This window comes from Komagataella phaffii, chromosome 3 (assembly GCF_000027005.1).
Source record: "Komagataella phaffii GS115 chromosome 3, complete sequence".
Taxonomy (NCBI): domain Eukaryota; kingdom Fungi; phylum Ascomycota; class Pichiomycetes; order Pichiales; family Pichiaceae; genus Komagataella; species Komagataella phaffii.
Window position 1 is genome coordinate 638919 of NC_012965.1, and position 18994 is coordinate 657912.

Consider the following 18994-nt stretch of genomic DNA (forward strand, 5'->3'; position numbering starts at 1 on the left):
AGTTGAATTATTGATAAACAAACTTTCACGACACGACACGACGACGCGAAAAAATAAATTGTAAAACCAAAAACAGAACTAAGGGACCCTCATCCATTAAATCTATTTTTCTTCGTTTATAGCAGGATACCACATCATCTATTTCTGACTAGTACTCTCTTATGGAAGGCCAGCTTGTAGAAAGAACAAGAGGAAGGCCCTCTGAACGACGGTCAGCCAACAAATGGGGAGAGGTGAAGAACCGAATTCTCACAAGGATTAAATACCCTACGAACATCGTTGGCCAGTTAACGCCAGAACAACTAGACGCCTTCCAGTTGGTCTTTAGGATAGAGGAAATAACACAGAAGCTAGAAACACATCAAGTCGTACCTGAAGAAAAACTTAGATCACCTTCTCCAACTCCCATTTATAACAGCAACGGTAAGAGAATCAATACCATTGACATAAGATACACTGAAAAATTAGAGAAGGAGAGACATGTCTTGGTGGAGAGAGCGATGAAAACTGTGCCTGGATTCACCGCCCCCATCAACTACAAGAGACCAGGAAAAACCAGTGAAAAACTCTATTTACCTACCAAAGATTATCCGGATATTAATTTCATAGGACTGCTCTTGGGCCCCCGAGGAAACACATTGAAGAAATTACAGGACGAGAGTGGTGCCCATATCGGAATCAGAGGAAAAGGATCGGTCAAAACAGGTAGGAACAATAATGCTGCAGGCTCACATCAAAGCCATATGGATGACGAATTACACTGTTTGATAACTTCAGAATCTCAAGAAAAGATCAAGAAGGCCGTTGCTCTGTGCAATGAGATAATTGAAAAGGCGATTGTCAGCCCTGAAGGGCAAAACGATATGAAGAGAGGTCAACTAAGAGAGCTAGCAGTTCTCAATGGTACTTTGAGAACCACAGAAAATAGAGCATGTACGCTATGTGGAGAACTGGGCCACCTTAGACACGATTGCCCTAAGAAGCAAAGCTTTACTCAAACTGTAGTGTGTCGAAATTGTGGACAAACTGGACATTTTGCTAGGGACTGTAAGTTTAGTGGCTTTGAAAATGAAAGAGCAGAGGATAGAGAAATTGATCAGATGATGAATGACCTCAATGGGGATGCTCCGAGTTACAACATGAAAACTCTGAATTCGTCCACCGAACCAGGTTCAGTTCCAATTCCCCAGCAAGATCAAATTAATAATTTGTTTCAGAATCCTAGTAAGAGACCTCATATTGATGACGAAGCATCTGAGTCCAAGCGACCTGCTATTAAGGCTCCGTTGGGGTTGAGTGTTTCTGTTGATCCACAACCCATTCAATCTCTACCGTTTCCTCCAGGTGCCGGGAATTCATCGTTTCTACCACCTCCTCCTCCCCCAATGGCTGGATCAAGCATACCACCACCACCCCCTCCAGCCGTGACAACAAAGCTACCGCCACCACCACCTCCTCCAGTAAGTACAAGGAAGCCCCCTCCTCCTCCACCGCCTTCAGTTCCTACTGCAAAGCCACCTCCACCTCCGCCACAATGAATAGTTTACGTAAAGCGATCAGTAATACCACGTATGATAAGATGCAAGATTATACTATTAGTATACATTAGAATAACAACTAACTTTGTTTCTCCTTCCATTTTTTGGCATTTTCCAAGAATTTCTGCATAGCTGACTTTGGTTTTGAATCTTCCACATCTTCGACCTGCTTGGAATCGAGCTGGTCGTCAGGGAAAACGTAATCGACCACTTCTTCATCACCTTCCCGACGCCTGACAACTGATGGGAACCTTTTGTTAATCTCTTCTTGGCTACCTTTCGTCCCATAGACAGACTCAAATTCTTTGAAGGCTTGGAAAAGCATCACTCTCATGCTCTTGTTATTAGTTGCCTTTGCAAACGCTAACGCCTTTTCAAATTCTTTTCTACTTCTTTCCTTGGACTCTTCTGTGACTTCAAACTGGAATTCCAGATCCTCATTCTGGTTGGAATGCAGCAAATATTCGTTGAGCTGCTCTTCTGATGGAATGGTTAGTTCAAATATAGCCTTTTTAATCCAAATTACTGTGTCATGTTTGAACAGGATCAAGAACCTGGAATATGCGTTTCTAGCTTCTGAATACTGGTATGTTGATAGCAGATAATCAATCAACTTGTTGAAAGCTTCCTTTCTTTCCTCATCCGGTAGGATTTCGGGTTCACTGGTAGCAATTTCATAGATTGCTTTACACCTTTCATCATCATCCATTTGGTTCTCAAATTCAGCATATTCAATCCAAATTGAAACATCCCGAGGCCACGTCTCGATAAATTTTTCATAGAGCTTTCGAACCCTGTCAAATTCCTTTAACTTCAATTCCATGGCAATGTACGATTTGAATAGCTTTCTCTTCGGACACAGACCCAAAGATTGGCCCAATATCTTTCTTGCTTGTGATAAATCATCTTGTCGTATTTCAAAGTACGCATAGTTTGTCCAAACCTTGGCAAATGTAAACTTTTTATGAGGAATTAGGGATATCAGCTTCTTGTAGCCCTCTCTAGCCTTTGAGATATCTTTACTTTCAAGTTCAGTAACAAACAAAAATTTCAACCATAAGCAGATGTACTTTTCCCAATCTGGTTTGGACTCACTCTGAGGAACAGCTCCCAAGACTTTGGTATATGCCTGCTCCAGCAATTCTGTAGTATCGTTGTAGTTCTCCAACAGTTCGATATATAACCACCAGTTGTCATAATCATAAGGATTCTCAGACAGGATCTGTTCGTATTTTATTTTCCGTTTTTGCATGATGGTTTCTTCTATCCCTTCCCTATCCCCGTACTGTTTTTCAAAAACTGTATATTGTTCGAACAGCCGATCTCTCTTCTCACCTGTTAAGTGGTCCATACCAAACTTGTACAATGCTCTTACTCTAGCAAACTCTTTCTGTTGCGTCTCCCAATCACACCAACTGACGAATATTGACTCATCGAGAAACTCTTTTCCAAGACTCATTGCTGAGTCGATAGCCAAGGTGTACACATTCCTAATATCCACAGCGTCGCCATGTTGTTTCTCAAAACTAGCCCAATAAAGCCAGGTTTCCGTCTTCGGAGAAGCCACAACAAACTTCTCAAAGATTTTTCGACAGTTCTCCAGCTCTCCATAACGAGACTCAAAATAAATGAAGTGCTTCCATACACTAGCTGAGGGCCTCCAGTTTATCCATCTTAAAAAGATCTCTCTCGTTCCAACCACATTGCCCAATGTTTCTTCTAGGTTCACGTACAAATACCACAGCTTGTCCACGCGTGGCAACAATATGGTAGCTCTTTCCAAAACGTTTCTAGCATGGTTGATGTTTTTCCCCTTGAGTTCAGTTTGAGAGTATCGAATCCACACGGTAACGTTGGTTGGATCAACCTCTAGACACCGTTCAAAAACAGAACGAGCGCGGCGATAATCACGTTGTTCTACTTCAAACGTGGCGTACCGAAGCCATTGCCCTACGTTCAACCTGTTCATCCTGAGGGCATTCTCAAACTCTGTTCTCTTCTTGAGCTGCATCTGTTGGAGTTCTTCCAGGTCATTAATTTTGTGCTCAGTCAGCTTCAAGGAGGGGTCTTTACTTTCGTAGGCCTCCAGAAGAATCTGCTCCGCCGTGATTTGAAGATCTGCGGGGGCCTTATTCTTCATAACTGACATATTTGAAGATACCTACGATGTGCACGAGAAGGTTAGATTGATAAGTTTAAAGAGCCCAACCTCATCATCAAGAAAATTACGTAATGATATGACCAGCTTACGTAAGTATGTCAGGGCTGCCCCACATTCATGCTTCTAACAAAGAAGAGAATAAGGTTATACTAACGCTGTGTTGTAGAAACTGCCGTTTGTACCGTCAGCCTCTCAGCAGTTGTGTTGGGCTATGAATTTGAAGGCGTGCTTTTCCTGTTCATACTATTAATTAATATTAGCTTAGCAGTTCCCATGGAGTGCAAGGTTTTGAGTGCGAGTCAACGCTTAGACGACTCTGTGGTTCAAAACGTCTACTTAGAGGCAGGAGACGACGATGCGTTAAGTGCTGAGACTATTCTACTGAGAACACAAAGGAACAATGTCTATGTCTCCTATGATGGAGGAATTGTTTTCCACCAGATCGAATTAAGAGATAAGGGGAGAATTATTGACATTATCGTGAATAAGCACTTTCCTGCCTATGTCTATCTGATCACTGTGGATGGTTATATCTATATTTCTTCCAATGGTGCAGTTTCTTTCAAGAGAGTGAAAGCTCCTTCGAAAAGAAGCGTTGATTTTGCTCTCATGAAGAACCCTCTCTCCTTCCACAAGTATGATCCCAAGAAATTTATTTACGCTGGAATGAAGGGCTGTCATTTCTGGAATAATGTTGCAGACTGCCGAACGGTATCTTTTGTCAGCGAAGATAATGGTGAGAGTTTCACTTCTTTGCTAGAGAATACAAGATTCTGTTTTTTTGCTGCAAAGGCCATTGACTCTGATCCAAATATAGTCTTCTGTGAACAGTCTTATGCTAATGGAGAGACACCTCCAAATCCACGTCTGCTTGTTAGCTCTGATTATTTTAAATCTGATCGACGAGAAGTGCTCAGTAATACTCTCCAACCCATCGAAACTGCTCATGTCTTGTGGCACCAACTATCGTTGAGCATCGGACGCTGGCCGCTTTAATATCTTGTGATGGAAGTAAATTTGCCAAACTCATGTTTCCGCCCGAACTGGGATTTGACGGATCATGGGCAGGTGCGACATGCAAAGTGTTTGAAGGGGAAGAGACAGAACACCCCTTGTTTTTCCATCTTAGAAGGTCAGTTCCATCAAAGTATTTGTATTTGTTTTACGGTGCATTGTTCAAAAGCAACATCGAAGATGGATCCTACAAACTTGTATCCGACTATGTGAACAGCGATAGACGAGGTGTCGATTTTGAACTTATCTCTGGATTGAAAGGTACTGCTCTTATCAATATAGTCATAAACCATGAAGCAATCGAATCGGGAACAGTTGATGAAAAATCTACGGAAATCAAGACCAAAATCACCTACGATGATGCCTCTAGCTGGAGTTATATAACTCCACCTCCGTTCGACCTTGAGAGGAATGAATTCATTTGCAAAGGGGAGGAGAAATTGTTAGAGGACTGTTCTTTGAATTTCAAGGGACCTACTGAGAGGCGCTCTATTGAAATCAAGTCCTCTTGTGATTCAGGTAAAGGACTTCTTTTCGGTGTGGGGAACGTTGGAAAGTACTCAGATCGAGATCCTAGTAATCTTGCGTTATATTTCTCAAATGACGGTGGTGTTTCTTGGAGGGTGGTTGCAAAAGGTGAGTACCTGTGGGCATTCGGAGACCAAGGGAGAGTGCTTGTAACAGTTGAGATAAACAGGAAGGTCGATACACTTCATTACTCATTGGATGAAGGAGAAACTTGGCTGGATTACAAGTTTTTACGGACAAAAAGATAAAAGTGTATGACCTTGTCTACTCGTCGTCTGGAGCATCTCGGAAGTTCATTGTCCTTGAAAATGAATATTCAGTACCTGATAGAGAAAGAAATATTCGCAATCTCTACACGATAGGTTTCAGTTATGGCGATGACGATTCTGAATTCTGGAATTCAAAGACCGTCTTTGGTGGTGTACAATATAACGACAAACATGGCACGTTATTCACGTTGTTAAGTGTATCCATCCTGGGAGGGGCTTGGTTTGTCTATAATAGGGGAATCAAAAGAAATGGTGGATTTTCCAGACTCAACAATTTTGCAGGACAAAATGTCGAGAGTTCTTCAAGACCAATTGAAGAGAACAATACCGATAAAGTGGTCAACTGTATTATTAGAGTATTCTTTAGCACTTATCAACTGTTTCAAAGATCTGTATCCACTGTATTTAAAGAGCTGCTTCCGAATAGAAGGTCATCGTCCCAGGACGACGTCGACCAGCCCTTTTTGGGGAACCAAATGGATTCCGAGAGACTAGTTACGTTCTGATCAGCTTTATGTTTTGTTGCCCATTTGGCAAGAGAGTCCAGGTAAATGACCGTTCATTTTAGGACGGTTATTTGAAAATTAGCTATGCACGAGAAGTAATATTTCACCCCGGTTTGATCGGAAGAAGATTTTGAATTTACGAGACCCGTTAATCTACAGTTAGCAGAGTGCCAAATGAACGAAATATAATAGATTCCTTTTCTATGCATAAATAAAGACCGATTTATTACCAGAGAGATGGTTATTCCCTTCCCTGGCTTCCATGGGGTTAGTGTACAAGTGTTAAATAAGAAGAGCAGCGTCTTGAATCAGGCAGTCTGCATTCCTGAGCCATAATGAGTAATATTATCAAGTAAAAGATTTGAAGTATCGTAGGGAAATCCTTCCAGGTGATCATACATTGATAGGTGACTGTGAAGAAAATGAGAACCAAAATGACGGGACTAATCAGTCAAGAGCGTGATCCGTTGTTTCTGTGCATCATCTGTGTCAGTAGTTTTATTTGACTTAAGCGGAAGAGTTCAACTTTCTAGTAGAAGATTCAGCCTGCAATGGTTTCAATTCTTGCGGAGTCTCGTTATTCATAGAGTGGTCAACAGGACATGGCAAGAGGTTGTTGCTAGCCACCAATCCAAATGCCACAACAAACGTAGTAGAGAATAACGAACTTGTCATTTTGGATCTAGTAGCTGCTTTTATAAACATGTTTGTCTGAAGTTTGTAGAGTGGTTGTGTAGGTGGAAGACGTTGCAGATAAAATCCAATCTATTTTGTCTTGAATTTTCAGTTTGGCCAATGGCATCGACGAAAATGCCAATTTTCGAGAATCGTCAAAAACTGGGCCAGCATCTGCATTGCATTACAACATAGGCAATGTGGTGGGAAAAAAACACGTTGCGAGGAAAAAGTAAGGAACACGAATCAGGCCTTAGTCTCTTTGAACTTCTGCTGAAAGTACTTGTCAATGTTGGCGATGAGATCTGCCTTTTTGGAGGCCGTCTCCAGAAAGTTGTTTCGTGACCTTACGTATTTTCGTAATTGATCCACCTTGAAACCGTTCAGAGTTCCTGCCTTCCAGGCGTTGATGATGTCATCATCAGTAGGAACAGGGTCTACTGTCGTGGGGGTCTTTGGCTTCTTATTGGCGATGATATCAAAGTTGGAAATTTTGTTCAGCTCTTGGTTGAGCTCTTTGAGAGTGTTGGCAAGCCGTGAAGGGTCGTCATCATCGGCAGTTTCCTTGACATAGTCCCGTAGTTTCATGATCTTGGTTTTTGTCTCATCGAGGCTGTTTATGTACTTTTGTTTCTCAAGGGGGTCACTGATGTCGATATCGTGTTCCAATTGAAGGTAATCGTCACGTAACATTTTGAAGTGCCATTGTAGGGAAGGATTTTCATACTCTTGGGGTTGGTATCCATTCTTGATGTGGATCTTTCCGACCAGGTTGCTGAAAAGTGAAACTAATACATCCAAATCAGCATCGACCGGGGCAATTTTGGGTGGCAGCTGGCGTACATCATCCAGATACGGGAGCTTTATCAGGAAGAACCCTTGGGGAAGATTACAACTTTCGTATTGAGGTAACGTAGAGGGAATCATGCCAAACAACCTTGGAGCCGCATTGTTCTTCAAAGTACCAAAAAGTACTGCAAACTTGGATTTTTTGGTCATGGATTGTAAAAGACAACTAAATGTTCTCTGCGAATGTGTAAAATCACCATAGTTATTAGGGGATAAAAACGATGCTTTGCCAAACTGATACTGTGGCAACCAATTAGATATATCCCTGAAACCTAGAATTTCCAAAGAGGGGATATTGATGATATCATTAAATCGATTTATTGTTTTGACTTGCTCTGAGTTTAAAGGAATGTAAGCATCGGCACCTAGAGGATATGCTTTGATCAGCTGTTCACTGGAAAACTCTTTTCCGGATGTTGGATCGACAAACTGAGATTTTGTCTCCACATCTTTGAAAGTTGAACCCTCATTGACGACAAATTTGATCTTCCTTGGAGTTTCATGATAAAACATAGAATAACCTTTCACAGAAATGCACAAGTTATTTGCGATTTTCAAAGGACAGGTGAAGTAAACCCGCTTGATCTCCTTATGTCTAGAAATTCGTTGGCGGATCTCCTCAATTGACATCGAACAAGCATCTTTATCATAGAACAAAATTTCTGAGTATTCCGTCTTGTCAAACTTGACACCTGAAGGCTTGTTCAGAAGAAACGGAATCAAAGTAATGTCTACGTCATTGTAATCAGCCAGGGTTTTCTTCAAGGGAACTCTCAGCTGAGAGTTTCCATTGTAAGGTTTATCGTTATTAGTGAACAAGAAAATCTTTTTCAAGTTGTAATGTCTTCCAGTACGCTTATGAGTCTTCGCCATGTAAAAAAGAGACCTTAAGTGAAAGAACAGAGTGGCTGATAACGGTTTACTGTGTTCAATTGGGAATTGCTTCTCGAGAGGATTAAGCCCACTTACATGGTCCTCCAAGACTTGGTACAATTGTTTCATCATTTCCAAATTCAGGTCTTGTAACTCAAAAATGGGGTAAATTTCGTCGTTTTGACCACCGTCGTAATTAATAAGGTAACACCCTATTCCTGTACCGGGCAAGGTAATGATTAGCTCAGAAATAACCTCACTGACATTCTCTAAGATGATCTGGAGCTGAGATTTCCCTTCTGAAGCCGGCGCGTGAAGCTCCGGGGTCAATTCAATTACAAAGATAATGCCTTCGTGGATGTCGTATTGCTTGCTGACAACACTCATCTTGCAATGCTTTTTATTATTCTCTGTGTTAGGGCTAAGTGTGAGAAGAAGAGATGTGAAAGTCCCCCCCCTCAAAGCTCAGGCATGCGCGCTTGCACGTAACCCCGTTTCCTCTATAAGTACTAAAGCCTATACAACCCTTTGCTTCCTCCTGGCAAATACTAGGACGGAGTTCCATATTACTTTCATGTTACCCCCCTCAAAGCAGTCGTTCAGTTCGTTGTAAAAATCATCTAGGATACCCTCCTTTCCTCGTTGCTGCTTCCACGAAAACACAGAAGGCCAACTAGATACAAAATTGATGAAATCACTGATTGTCATCTCTTTTTCCAAGTATAAGATATCTCCGTTTTTGACCCCTTCCTCTTGTTTAAAATTAGAAATTTTCACTTCGTCAAAAAGCTCGCTATCCAGTAAGATGTGATTCAACTCCTTTAAATGATTTCTGAAATGTGTACGGCCAGGATCCCAATATGGGCCCAGGTAGTCAGACCCGTAGGTGAATTTGTTGTAAACCTGATTGGCCCTTTCGTTCTGAAAAATTGGTTCTGTATAAAGCCAGTAACTCAAGGTGCCATGATCCCTTAGAGAATTGGCGACATTTGCAACGAATTTCTGTGGGTCTACCCAGTGCAGGCATTCAGCGGCGGTGATTACATCTGGCGTCTCCGTTAGCCAAGAAAAATCCTCGCCCGTTCCTAACCTAAATTCAATTCCAGCAGGCTGTCTTTTCCTAGCCACTGCCAACTGATTTTCTGAGATATCAGATCCTATGACCTTGTCAAAGTACTTTTTCAGGGTGAACGTTGCCTGGCCAGAGCCACATCCAACATCGACACACAATCCTTTAGCACCAACATGATAATCCACTAATTGCTGATACAACTCGTCTGGGTATACAGGCCTGAACCTATCGTAGTTTTCACTATTAAACTCTGTTGACGTAAACGTTGCCATGCTCTATATTCAGCCTACTGCTGATATTTTACCCCATTAAAGTTAGGCTTCTGAAGAGCCACAATGCACATTGCTTATCTAAGCACATCTCAAGATGCATGCCTCCCTACTCGCTCGAGCTGGGGAGACTCTCTGTTTTGGGAAATATGTAAACAAGTAATCACCCGTGAGATTTCAGTTTAGCCAAAACAAACAAAGCGAGTACTATCAGGCACTTGAGTATTTTTTTTTCTTCCGACAGAAGTACTAGTCAAGCGGACAAGAAATGAACTCTCTTGAGATGGAAGGGGCCATCCCACTCTTGAAACCTTCAAGAGGAAGCAGCTCTTCCAATCTTTACGAAACTAGGAACGATTCTATGGAGAAGCTACTACAGGATATTGATGACGAAACAAAGTCGATGGCCACCACTAATTCTGGACTTGAAAGGTCCAACTCCAAACTACGAGGCCCCAGGATCCTGATGAACGAAGAGGAAGAGGTATGCAGCTTAGCTATAGCTGAACCTGGTAACAATAGTGAAACCGCTGATCTTCTGGATCTCTCCCCATCCAAAAAATCTGTAACAATCGACATCAGTCCTCCTGAAGTATTGGAATATGAATTGCAATCCTCCGAAGAGGAAATAGAGGAGAAGTACCTGGGTTATTGCTCAGATGATGAAGCTATCAGAGGAAAACGATCGGAACTAAATTGGAAACCGGTACCTTTGAAGATCGATACTCAGCACATAGGCAAACCATTACCACCCATAGTCCCTTCGCCCTCAGAAGTTTCTCTGAAAGACGAGGCAGATCAAGACTTAGATGATAGTATAGATGATGCCACAATCAAACAGATAGTTACAAAATCTACAATGGATGAAAAAATTGAAGCGCTACTTTCAGAGCCACTTAGAGCACAAGACTTTGACCATCAGTCTTACCTTGAGGATGAGCGTCTGGGGCAGTTGAAAACACCAACACGGATTCATAATAATAGATTAAAGAAGAAGAACTACGTTCAGGAGATTCTTCTTTCCAAGAATACCAGCACAAACGACATGGAAGAGAATTTGATCGGACTTACCAATATCTTTGAAACCGATGTTAGAAATACTCCAAATAACGGTTCTCTCATTTTGCAATTGAATCGATCTAATAGTGTCGCTTCGCAGGCTAGTATTATTTCAGGGGATAGGAAGCTGGAAACCTCCACCACTAATAAAGTTTCAGTTCCTATAACCCTAAGTGATGGAATTAAGGGCTTATCCAACGAAATTGTCGAACAACTGATCCCCGAACTTCAACCAGCTGAATTGTTTGATCAAGATCTTCTTGAAAGCCCTCGCACCCTAGTTGGTTCAGTGTCAATTGGAGAAGAAGATCTCGATAAGGTGGAAGGTGTTGTTACATCCGAGGTGAGTAATGATATTGAATCCTCAATTCTACAACTACTTGACACAAACGAAGCTGAACCTGATAACTCTCATAACGAAGAGGATAAAGAGTCCAAAGATACGAAACTAAAAAATCGCCTCGAAGAATCAGGGTTATCAAAACAACTCGAACAATTAAAGGAGATAAAGCCAGTAGAAGAATCGGAAGAATCAGAAGATTCAGAGCAGTCTGATCACTCAGCTCTTTCAAGTCATCCCGTGGAAGAGGAAGAAGTACCAAAAGAAACAGATCATACTCACAGCAGAAGCCCATCCATCACTCAATTTCTTTATAATGTCGGAAAAGGATTCAAGGAAATAATCACTCCAACTTCAAGTTCTAAGAATCTCGATCAATTGGCCGAGAAGAGCCCTGAAAATAATGAGCCCGAGCTTCATACGAAAGAAGGAGAAGAATTCAAACCACCCGAGGTCATCAAAGTGGTCACCCCAAATACAAGTAGTTTGGAATCATTGCATGGGTCAGAGATTGTTAACACGATAGATTATTCTATTTGCAATCCTGTTACGATTGAACACAAGTCGTCATCAGATGTGAGAGAGGTCAAACTTGAAGATACAATCTTGAATGAGAATGATTCAATTCTAGGAAATTCAACAGGCATAAATAATATTGATGAACCCGAACCAATATCACTTGAGAATAAAGAAAGTGATGATAGTGAACAAACGTTAGCGTCAGTTTCTTCGCTCAAAAAGGATGAGACTTTCGGTTTACCAGAATTGGAACAGGATTCCTCTTTTGGCCGAGACCTGAAAGTATTTATCGAAGACACAGGAGAAAAAAAAGTATACGATGATGATGAAGAGCCTCCACTATTAAAAAAACCGAAGAAACATTTACCCGATGAATATTCACCGCAGCAAGAGGTCATGTCAATTTGGCAAACCCAACCAGTTGCTCATCACGCTGTGCCGAAAACTTTCAAACCTGATATTCCTTCCAAGATATCAACTTTGATGAACAAAAAATTCCGAGTTTTGTCCAATGAGAGTACAGTCGTTTACGAGGATACACAAGTTCAAGGGACGTCGACAAGGAATTCCAGCGGCAGTTCTGGTTACAGATCTATTTCAAACAACAGCTGTTTTTCTCAGTTAAGTAATGTGTCATTGGGTTCAGACTTTGGTTCTCAGTTTCAACAGTTCAAATACAGAAAGGAATCCAACACCAATCCTGTTCCAAAACCTAACAATATCAGAAGACCATCTCTTAAAGTATCACAGATATGGAATCGGGGATCACCCTACTCTTCAAGTAACCAACTGGATCAGTCAATGGAAGGTAATTTTGAGCTTCATAGACTTAAGAAATTGGTATCAAACACCGATACGGATCAAATTGCGTTTAGGAAAATCCAAGTGGGAGCCAAAAATAACCAGAAGCAAGACTTTGATATGATAAGTGAAAGAGGAAGTATAATGTGCCTTGATAATTCCCTAGAAATTGAGGATTTCAATACAATGGCGCCACCTAAAGCAACTTCAGTATTCAATACTCAAGCAAAGAACAGTAGTTACTTACCCACTTCTTTGACTGAAGAAATTGACAAAGATCTAGAGTACACCAGAAAAAGAAGGGTATCAGGCTTACTACAATCTCCACTGTTAGCATACGACAATGAACTTAGAAAACAGAATCACTTAGAAGCTTCAGCAAATATGAATGTTAGAAGAACAATAGAGAAGAACTCGCCTACAAAATCAGTTATAAGCAACATGTCTAATCATACTATGAAGAAACAGCTTTATTATCCGACCACCCCTACTTCTAGAATGGTTGATGAATCAGCTCAATTACCATTTGTTTCGCAAAGTGCAAAATCTAACGTCCATACAGGTTCTTCGAAATTTTTGAATAGAATCAGAGCAGAGTCTGATGAAGTAGTCGAGCCACACACACCGATAGTGAACTCATACAGTCCTTCTAAAGAAGACCAGCATTTGACAAGTGTAGTAATACCTCAAAAGTCAACGGCGTCCAAGTTCAACATAAATGTTGAAAAGAATACTAAGGTTTTATCGACCCCCCAGTCAAGATCTAAACCAACTTTAGCTGAAATGAAGAGGAAAGCAATGAGTTCTCCGAGCAAACCAAGACCTTTGTCTGCTGATCTTGTAAGTGGAGAAAGAGGACGCTTTTTTCTCAATATAAAAGGAATTAAGGACATTGAACTTCCCGAACTACAGGAGCATAATGCTACTTTTACCATGACTTTGGATAATACCATTCACACCATCAAAACACCCCCAAGTTCTCTTTTGGAGGGATCTATTGATCAGGAGTTTGAGTTCATTGTGCCCTCGTCACCTCTTGAAGTATTTCTAACATTCAAACTTGAGTATACGAAGCAAAAAGAAATCCTTACTGAAGTGACTGAAACAAAACTCGTCAAATCGGGCAACTTTTTTGGGCGACTTTTTGGTTTCAAGCATAAGATCACCACAACTAAGGTTGTTCCCAAAAAAACTAAAGCCGACTCATGGGAGCACAAAGTTGCCATTGACGGATCATTCGCAAAAGGTTATATCAGTTTTCAAGATTATGAAACTTCAACATGTGGAAAACTGAGAGCATTCACGTTGAACTTGTTTAATGAGTGGGAAACGTATAAAGACATTGGAGTTCAAGAGAGAAAAAGAAAAAAGCCGTACTGTATTGCCAAGCTTGAAATGGAAATGCTTTTTATTCCAAGAACTAATGTTTACGAAATAATTCCTCCAAGCATTGAATCGGCTCAAGAACAAATCAGGCAATACAACCAAATCCATGATGCTTTCCATGAGGGCTTCCTGTACCAAGAAGGAGGAGACTCACCCATCTGGACCAGAAGATTCTTTAAATTGGAAGGTTCGGACCTGATCGCTCATACTGAGACTAGTAAGAAACCCCGAGCCAGAATAAATCTTCGTCGAGTTACCGATATTTCTTATCCCGGCAAAGTTTATGAAGGAGCTGAGTCGGAGAAGAGAGTATTCAGTGACTCCCTGGTTTTGAATGATGGTTTCAAGTTAGTCTTTATTGATGGAGAGGTAATTTATTTTGGAGCTGATTCTAAAGCTGAAAGGGATATCTGGGTGGATAAATTGGAGTTTGCATTAGCAAGACACAGATTTGGCTTACAACCTTGGGTGAAGCTAATGTCACAACAATCCCATGATTGAGCATTTAAAGTTCACTCGTCTAAGTTCTCTAAAGCCTAATCAGTACAGCTACTATAGTATTAAGGTCTTACGTAAACTGAGGTCCAAGATTAAGTAATCCGAAAAAAAGTAATACAGCAGCAATACAACAAAATGCAAACTGGCAAAAAACTTACGAGGGGAAACTCAAGCCGCGGTATTCCCGGTTTTGCTCCGCGGTAAACTTTCTTTACCGCGGCAGCTCCCGCACTGCACTTACACTGCTTGCTTCTGCTTGCATCTCCGATTCCCTTTCACTGATAAGGCACAAAGCTATAAAACGTAGACCATGTTTCCTTCAATTGTAGAGTATATCAATTTAAGTAACACACAATAGCACACAATTATAATGACAGTATCAGGAAAGTTAGAAATCACACCATTGCCAAACAAACCACTTGGTGCAAGTGTCACTTTACCAAGAGGTGTCACTGACCCCTCCAAGCTCTCTGATGAAGACTTTAAAACACTTCAGGCTGCCTTGGAGACTTATTTGGTGCTTGTCATCCCAAACCAGGCTGAATTGCCACCTACATCCCAATATGACCTTACTGTGAGATTTGACCCATCCTGTCAAGGAAGTTATGGTCATGATGAGAAGTTGTTCCACCATAAAGAATCTGTCCTCGCAAAGGACGGGAAATGCATTCCTGACAGAACCGAAGTTGTCATGGTCGGTAATGGCTCTTTTGAGGCTGGGCATGCTCCGGGAATGAAAGCTTTTGAATTGGAGCATCCATCTCAAAGTACTTTCCACAAGGATGTTTTAACCGAAGAGGAGAAGGCCAACGGCCAAACAAGATTCTACAGATGGCATATCGATAGTGCCCTTTACGGATTGTCTCCTCCTAAGGTCACTACTTTGCTAGGTATTCAAGTACCAAAATGTGATGAGAAACAAAAGATTATTTATGAGGACAACGGTGAGGAATTTGAGTTAGTTAAAGGTGCCACTGCTTTTGCTAGTGGAGCAACAGCTTTCAAGCTTTTGTCTCCAGAAGACAAGGAGAAAGCATTGAACACAACTGTTGTTTACGCTCCTCATCCTTACATTTTCATTGGCAAAACCAAGGCTACTAGCGATGGTTTAACAATCGTTAGTGAGGGAAAAGAAATCGGCCTAGACAAACTTCCACCATGGGAAGAATCCAAAGTCAAGAAGTTGCCTATGGTGTGGACCAACCCTACTACTGGCGAACATCACCTTCAAGTTCATGGATGTTGCGTTTACCAGCTAATCAACAATAAGACTGGAGAAGTTACGGAGCTTGAAGAAGCCAGAAAGGAAGTCCACAGGCTTATGAGACCAGCTATTTCCCCTCAACACATCTATGCACATGCATGGAACAAGGGTGACTTGGCCATTTTCTTCAACCAAGGAGTTTGGCACTCTGTTACAGGTGAATTCCAGCCCCACGAGAATAGGTTGATGCACCAATGCAACGTCGCCAGTGGCTATGATCCAGTGACCAAAGTATAAATTAGTCGCTGTAGAAGCTACGTGTAAATTAGTTTTGTTTCCCGTTTGGATTTTTCTTTTATAGGTCTAATATACAAATCAGTTTCTTCTTCTTCTTCTATCCCTATCCCTGTCTCTGTCTCTGTCCCTGTCTCGATAAGCATCTCTCTCCCTGTCTCGTTCTCTGTTTCTTTCTCTCTCCCGGTCAGCACTATCTCTCTCGTTTACCGGCCTTTTGGGAGCCTGTTGTTGTTGAGCAGAAGAAGAGGATGATCCATTGGCTGGATTATTATTAAACATTGGAGGCATACCCGGCATAGAAGGCATTGATGGCATCGAAGGCATTCCTTGCATTGGTGGCATTCCCTGCATTCCCTGCATTCCTTGCATTGGTGGCATTCCTGGCATACCTGGCATGAATCCAGGCATCGGAGGCATTCCTGGCATCCCTGGCATTGGAGGCATTCCTGAAGGAGGAAATCCACCTGCAGGAAGTAATTCATTCATTAGTTTGGCGGGGTTAAATTCCTTTCTTGTTTTATCTTGTTTCGAACAGTAATACGACCATGAAAACTCGTCAAATCCATAGTTGAAATAGTCTGCAAGATCCGAACCTGGTAATCTCCATGGTTTTTCCTTCAAGTCCTGCAGCTCCAATTGAGTTATTGGCTTTCCGTCATATTCTCCCACTTTGTCAACGTCCAACGAACCAGTAGCTATCCTTAGTTTACCAGCAGCCGACGGAACTTGCGTGGCTGCGTCGTCATTTTCACCAGGATTGTCTTCTGGCACAGCAGAAGAGGCAGTTGTAGAAGCAGCTGGTTGTGTACTTGGTTCTAAAGCCCCAATGACAATGTCGATATCTGAATCTGAATCACTATAGTCTGAATTGTCATTATCATCTTCGTCATCCGATACTGGTCCAGTTTCGGTTTTAACTGCGGTAGAAGATTTTTCAGATGAAGCTGTTTTTGTTTCCGGTGCACCTATTTGCTGAGGCTGCTCATCATCGGAGCCATACAGATATTCATCGTCCTCATCCATTGCAATCTGTTGTTTGGTACGAGAAAAACAGAATTACTGATGGTAAAATAGAACCAGCGAAAATACAGAATATCAGAATCGGGCAAGTCTATGAACATCTGTTTCGCAGAGTGTTTGGTGGAACTGTTCAATGAGAGGGATATTAACAAACTGGTTAACCAGCTGCTGCGGGATACCCGAGGGTATGATGGGTTGCTGACTTGGAATTCTCTTTTGAAAGGAAATGCGCAAGTATTGACCGAAAGCGTATTAGATAATTACGATAATCAAGGTTATGATATCTGCTCGTTCTTGCAAGAACTGATGGTTAAACTGTCACAAGAACTGGATTTGGTGAAGGGGATGAGAGGAAAAAGATGCCGCTATCAATTTCAAAGTACTTTTGCCAGTATCAAGGGTGGGAGTCACCAATACTTGATCGAGAGTCACGACCTAGCAAAGGCAGATGTTATATTATCAAGATGCTTGTTTGTACTCAACGAGCAGGAGAATATATTTATCAATGGCGACTATAATTTGGTGGGCTCTATTTACTATAACACCGAATTGCAGCATTATTTCTATGTCAAAGGAGAGTGCAGGTCTAATCCAAACGATCTACGTAGAGTGGATGTTTTTCTTGAATCATCGTGGTCTTGACTCAACTCTAAGCTGTGAGTATCCGTTAGATGTTAAAGGACCAATGCAAGATTTATCTCTCGGAAGAGTTGTGCGGACTGTTTGTTTGAACAGCTTCAAACTATCTACCAAGTAGCTGTTGCAATCCAGCACGACCCTTTTGTCACTGAAATGTGAACTGTGGTCTTGCTTATTTTTGTGCTGGTTCGTTAACCTTACTGAATACTGTTTCATTGCCTCAACAGACTTGATTCGCGTCTTGTATATAACGTGTTTGTTGTTTCCATTAGAGACGTGATAGTTGAAGGTTTCTTCTAATACACCAGGTTCCGCTGTGTCGACATCGCTTTTACCAAATAATCTAAGCAAGGGTTCGTCAGGAATGCTATGATCAAAAAGGTGTAGTATCGTAGGACTCTCGATGCTCCAGTTCGTTACGCTCTCTGTACTCATTAAGATCAATCGATCAGGATCCAAAGGCATTTCAGGAACAGAGCAGTAAAAGAAGCTCGCAAGAAAATTAGGAATCCAGCTATTTAGAAGTAGAAAAATATCGGTTCGGGCTATAGGGGATACGACAAGGGGGGATTTGGGATGTATCGGCCCCCTTATCCCTTGACACAAATCTATTATTATTGGAGATCTGAGTATGTACCTGTTTACATAATCAGGGGGGGGGGGGGGCTCCTTTGGCACAAATAGAGCACAACACCAGTGTCTTCTTGTAGATTCATGGTGTTCGGATTATTAGTGGGCACGTGATGAGGGATAGGTTTTCTGATCATTAATGCTAGGATCTTATTGATTCGAGCGCTTCAGTTGTACTGAAGATTTTTCAATTTCCAGACTTCTAGTTTAACTATCATCACAAAGCAAAATGTATGTAATAGACAACTGTTAAAGGAGGATAGAATCACTTTGAAGATGCAAACAAATGGTCACTGAGACTTTTATTCCTTACCAAATAAGGGGTATGGGCGAACTTATGGTCGCTTTCACCGACCTGGTTGAAGATCTTCAATAGTTTATTCCAATCCAATTTTGTCAAATTGAAGGAGCAAGTGCTAACAAATTTAGGTCTAAGAGAACTAAGAAGGTAGGAATTGCCGGTAAATATGGTGTCCGTTACGGTTCATCTCTGAGAAAGCAATGTAAGAAGTTGGAGACTCAGCAACACGCCAAGTACGACTGTGCATTCTGTGGTAAGAAGACTGTCAAGAGACAGGCTACTGGTATCTGGTCTTGCAAGGCTTGCAAGAAGACCGTTGCTGGTGGTGCTTACACTGTTTCCACTGCTGCTGCCGCCACTGTCAGATCCACCATCAGACGTTTGAGAGAGATGGCTGAGGCATGATCAATTTGTAATCTAATGGAACAAATGTACTCAATCAGATACTGTAGAGGAAATCTCCAAAAAGGTTGAACTCGGGAAGAGGAAAGTAGTTACGCTGTGGGTGCACAAGATGCATAAAGGGTGGAAGCTTTATTGCGATGC

At 41.6% G+C, this 18994-nt stretch overlaps 12 protein-coding genes across 12 annotated transcripts; 7 read left to right on the plus strand and 5 right to left on the minus strand.

Moving 5' to 3' along the window:
* Nucleotides 1-161: 161 nt before the first annotated feature.
* PAS_chr3_0324 (Component of the commitment complex) lies at nt 162-1538 on the plus strand (the record flags this gene model as incomplete). Its single annotated transcript, XM_002492496.1, has 1 exon — nt 162-1538. One exon carries the CDS (start codon nt 162-164, stop codon nt 1536-1538), a length of 1377 nt encoding a protein of 458 aa, XP_002492541.1.
* A 79-nt stretch (nt 1539-1617) lies between these two features.
* Nucleotides 1618-3687, minus strand: PAS_chr3_0325 (Essential splicesome assembly factor; the record flags this gene model as incomplete). Its single annotated transcript, XM_002492497.1, has 1 exon — nt 1618-3687. One exon carries the CDS (start codon nt 3685-3687, stop codon nt 1618-1620), a length of 2070 nt encoding a protein of 689 aa, XP_002492542.1.
* An 88-nt stretch (nt 3688-3775) lies between these two features.
* On the plus strand, nt 3776-4672 carry PAS_chr3_0326 (Hypothetical protein; the record flags this gene model as incomplete). Its single annotated transcript, XM_002492498.1, has 3 exons — nt 3776-3788; nt 3866-4410; nt 4517-4672. The coding sequence occupies 3 exons, from the start codon at nt 3776-3778 to the stop codon at nt 4670-4672; spliced, it is 714 nt and encodes a 237-aa protein (XP_002492543.1).
* A 55-nt stretch (nt 4673-4727) lies between these two features.
* PAS_chr3_0327 (Putative membrane glycoprotein with strong similarity to Vth2p and Pep1p/Vps10p, may be involved in) lies at nt 4728-6016 on the plus strand (the record flags this gene model as incomplete). The annotated part of the gene is made up of 2 exons (XM_002492499.1): nt 4728-5349; nt 5469-6016. The coding sequence occupies 2 exons, from the start codon at nt 4728-4730 to the stop codon at nt 6014-6016; spliced, it is 1170 nt and encodes a 389-aa protein (XP_002492544.1).
* A 507-nt stretch (nt 6017-6523) lies between these two features.
* On the minus strand, nt 6524-6721 carry PAS_chr3_0328 (Hypothetical protein; the record flags this gene model as incomplete). The annotated part of the gene is made up of 1 exon (XM_002492500.1): nt 6524-6721. The coding sequence occupies one exon, from the start codon at nt 6719-6721 to the stop codon at nt 6524-6526; it is 198 nt and encodes a 65-aa protein (XP_002492545.1).
* Nucleotides 6722-6937: 216 nt separating this feature from the next.
* Nucleotides 6938-8800, minus strand: PAS_chr3_0329 (Subunit of the telomeric Ku complex (Yku70p-Yku80p); the record flags this gene model as incomplete). Its single annotated transcript, XM_002492501.1, has 1 exon — nt 6938-8800. The coding sequence occupies one exon, from the start codon at nt 8798-8800 to the stop codon at nt 6938-6940; it is 1863 nt and encodes a 620-aa protein (XP_002492546.1).
* Nucleotides 8801-8929: 129 nt separating this feature from the next.
* On the minus strand, nt 8930-9757 carry PAS_chr3_0330 (Trans-aconitate methyltransferase; the record flags this gene model as incomplete). The annotated part of the gene is made up of 1 exon (XM_002492502.1): nt 8930-9757. The coding sequence occupies one exon, from the start codon at nt 9755-9757 to the stop codon at nt 8930-8932; it is 828 nt and encodes a 275-aa protein (XP_002492547.1).
* A 265-nt stretch (nt 9758-10022) lies between these two features.
* On the plus strand, nt 10023-14360 carry PAS_chr3_0331 (Protein involved in bud-site selection and required for axial budding pattern; the record flags this gene model as incomplete). The annotated part of the gene is made up of 1 exon (XM_002492503.1): nt 10023-14360. One exon carries the CDS (start codon nt 10023-10025, stop codon nt 14358-14360), a length of 4338 nt encoding a protein of 1445 aa, XP_002492548.1.
* Nucleotides 14361-14727: 367 nt separating this feature from the next.
* On the plus strand, nt 14728-15858 carry PAS_chr3_0332 (Hypothetical protein; the record flags this gene model as incomplete). Its single annotated transcript, XM_002492504.1, has 1 exon — nt 14728-15858. The coding sequence occupies one exon, from the start codon at nt 14728-14730 to the stop codon at nt 15856-15858; it is 1131 nt and encodes a 376-aa protein (XP_002492549.1).
* Nucleotides 15859-15936: 78 nt separating this feature from the next.
* Nucleotides 15937-16881, minus strand: PAS_chr3_0333 (Subunit of cleavage polyadenylation factor (CPF); the record flags this gene model as incomplete). The annotated part of the gene is made up of 1 exon (XM_002492505.1): nt 15937-16881. One exon carries the CDS (start codon nt 16879-16881, stop codon nt 15937-15939), a length of 945 nt encoding a protein of 314 aa, XP_002492550.1.
* A 90-nt stretch (nt 16882-16971) lies between these two features.
* On the plus strand, nt 16972-17520 carry PAS_chr3_0334 (Hypothetical protein; the record flags this gene model as incomplete). The annotated part of the gene is made up of 1 exon (XM_002492506.1): nt 16972-17520. The coding sequence occupies one exon, from the start codon at nt 16972-16974 to the stop codon at nt 17518-17520; it is 549 nt and encodes a 182-aa protein (XP_002492551.1).
* Nucleotides 17521-18376: 856 nt separating this feature from the next.
* Nucleotides 18377-18853, plus strand: PAS_chr3_0335 (60S ribosomal protein L43; the record flags this gene model as incomplete). The annotated part of the gene is made up of 2 exons (XM_002492507.1): nt 18377-18378; nt 18577-18853. Coding segments are annotated over 2 exons (279 nt in total).
* Nucleotides 18854-18994: the final 141 nt, after the last annotated feature.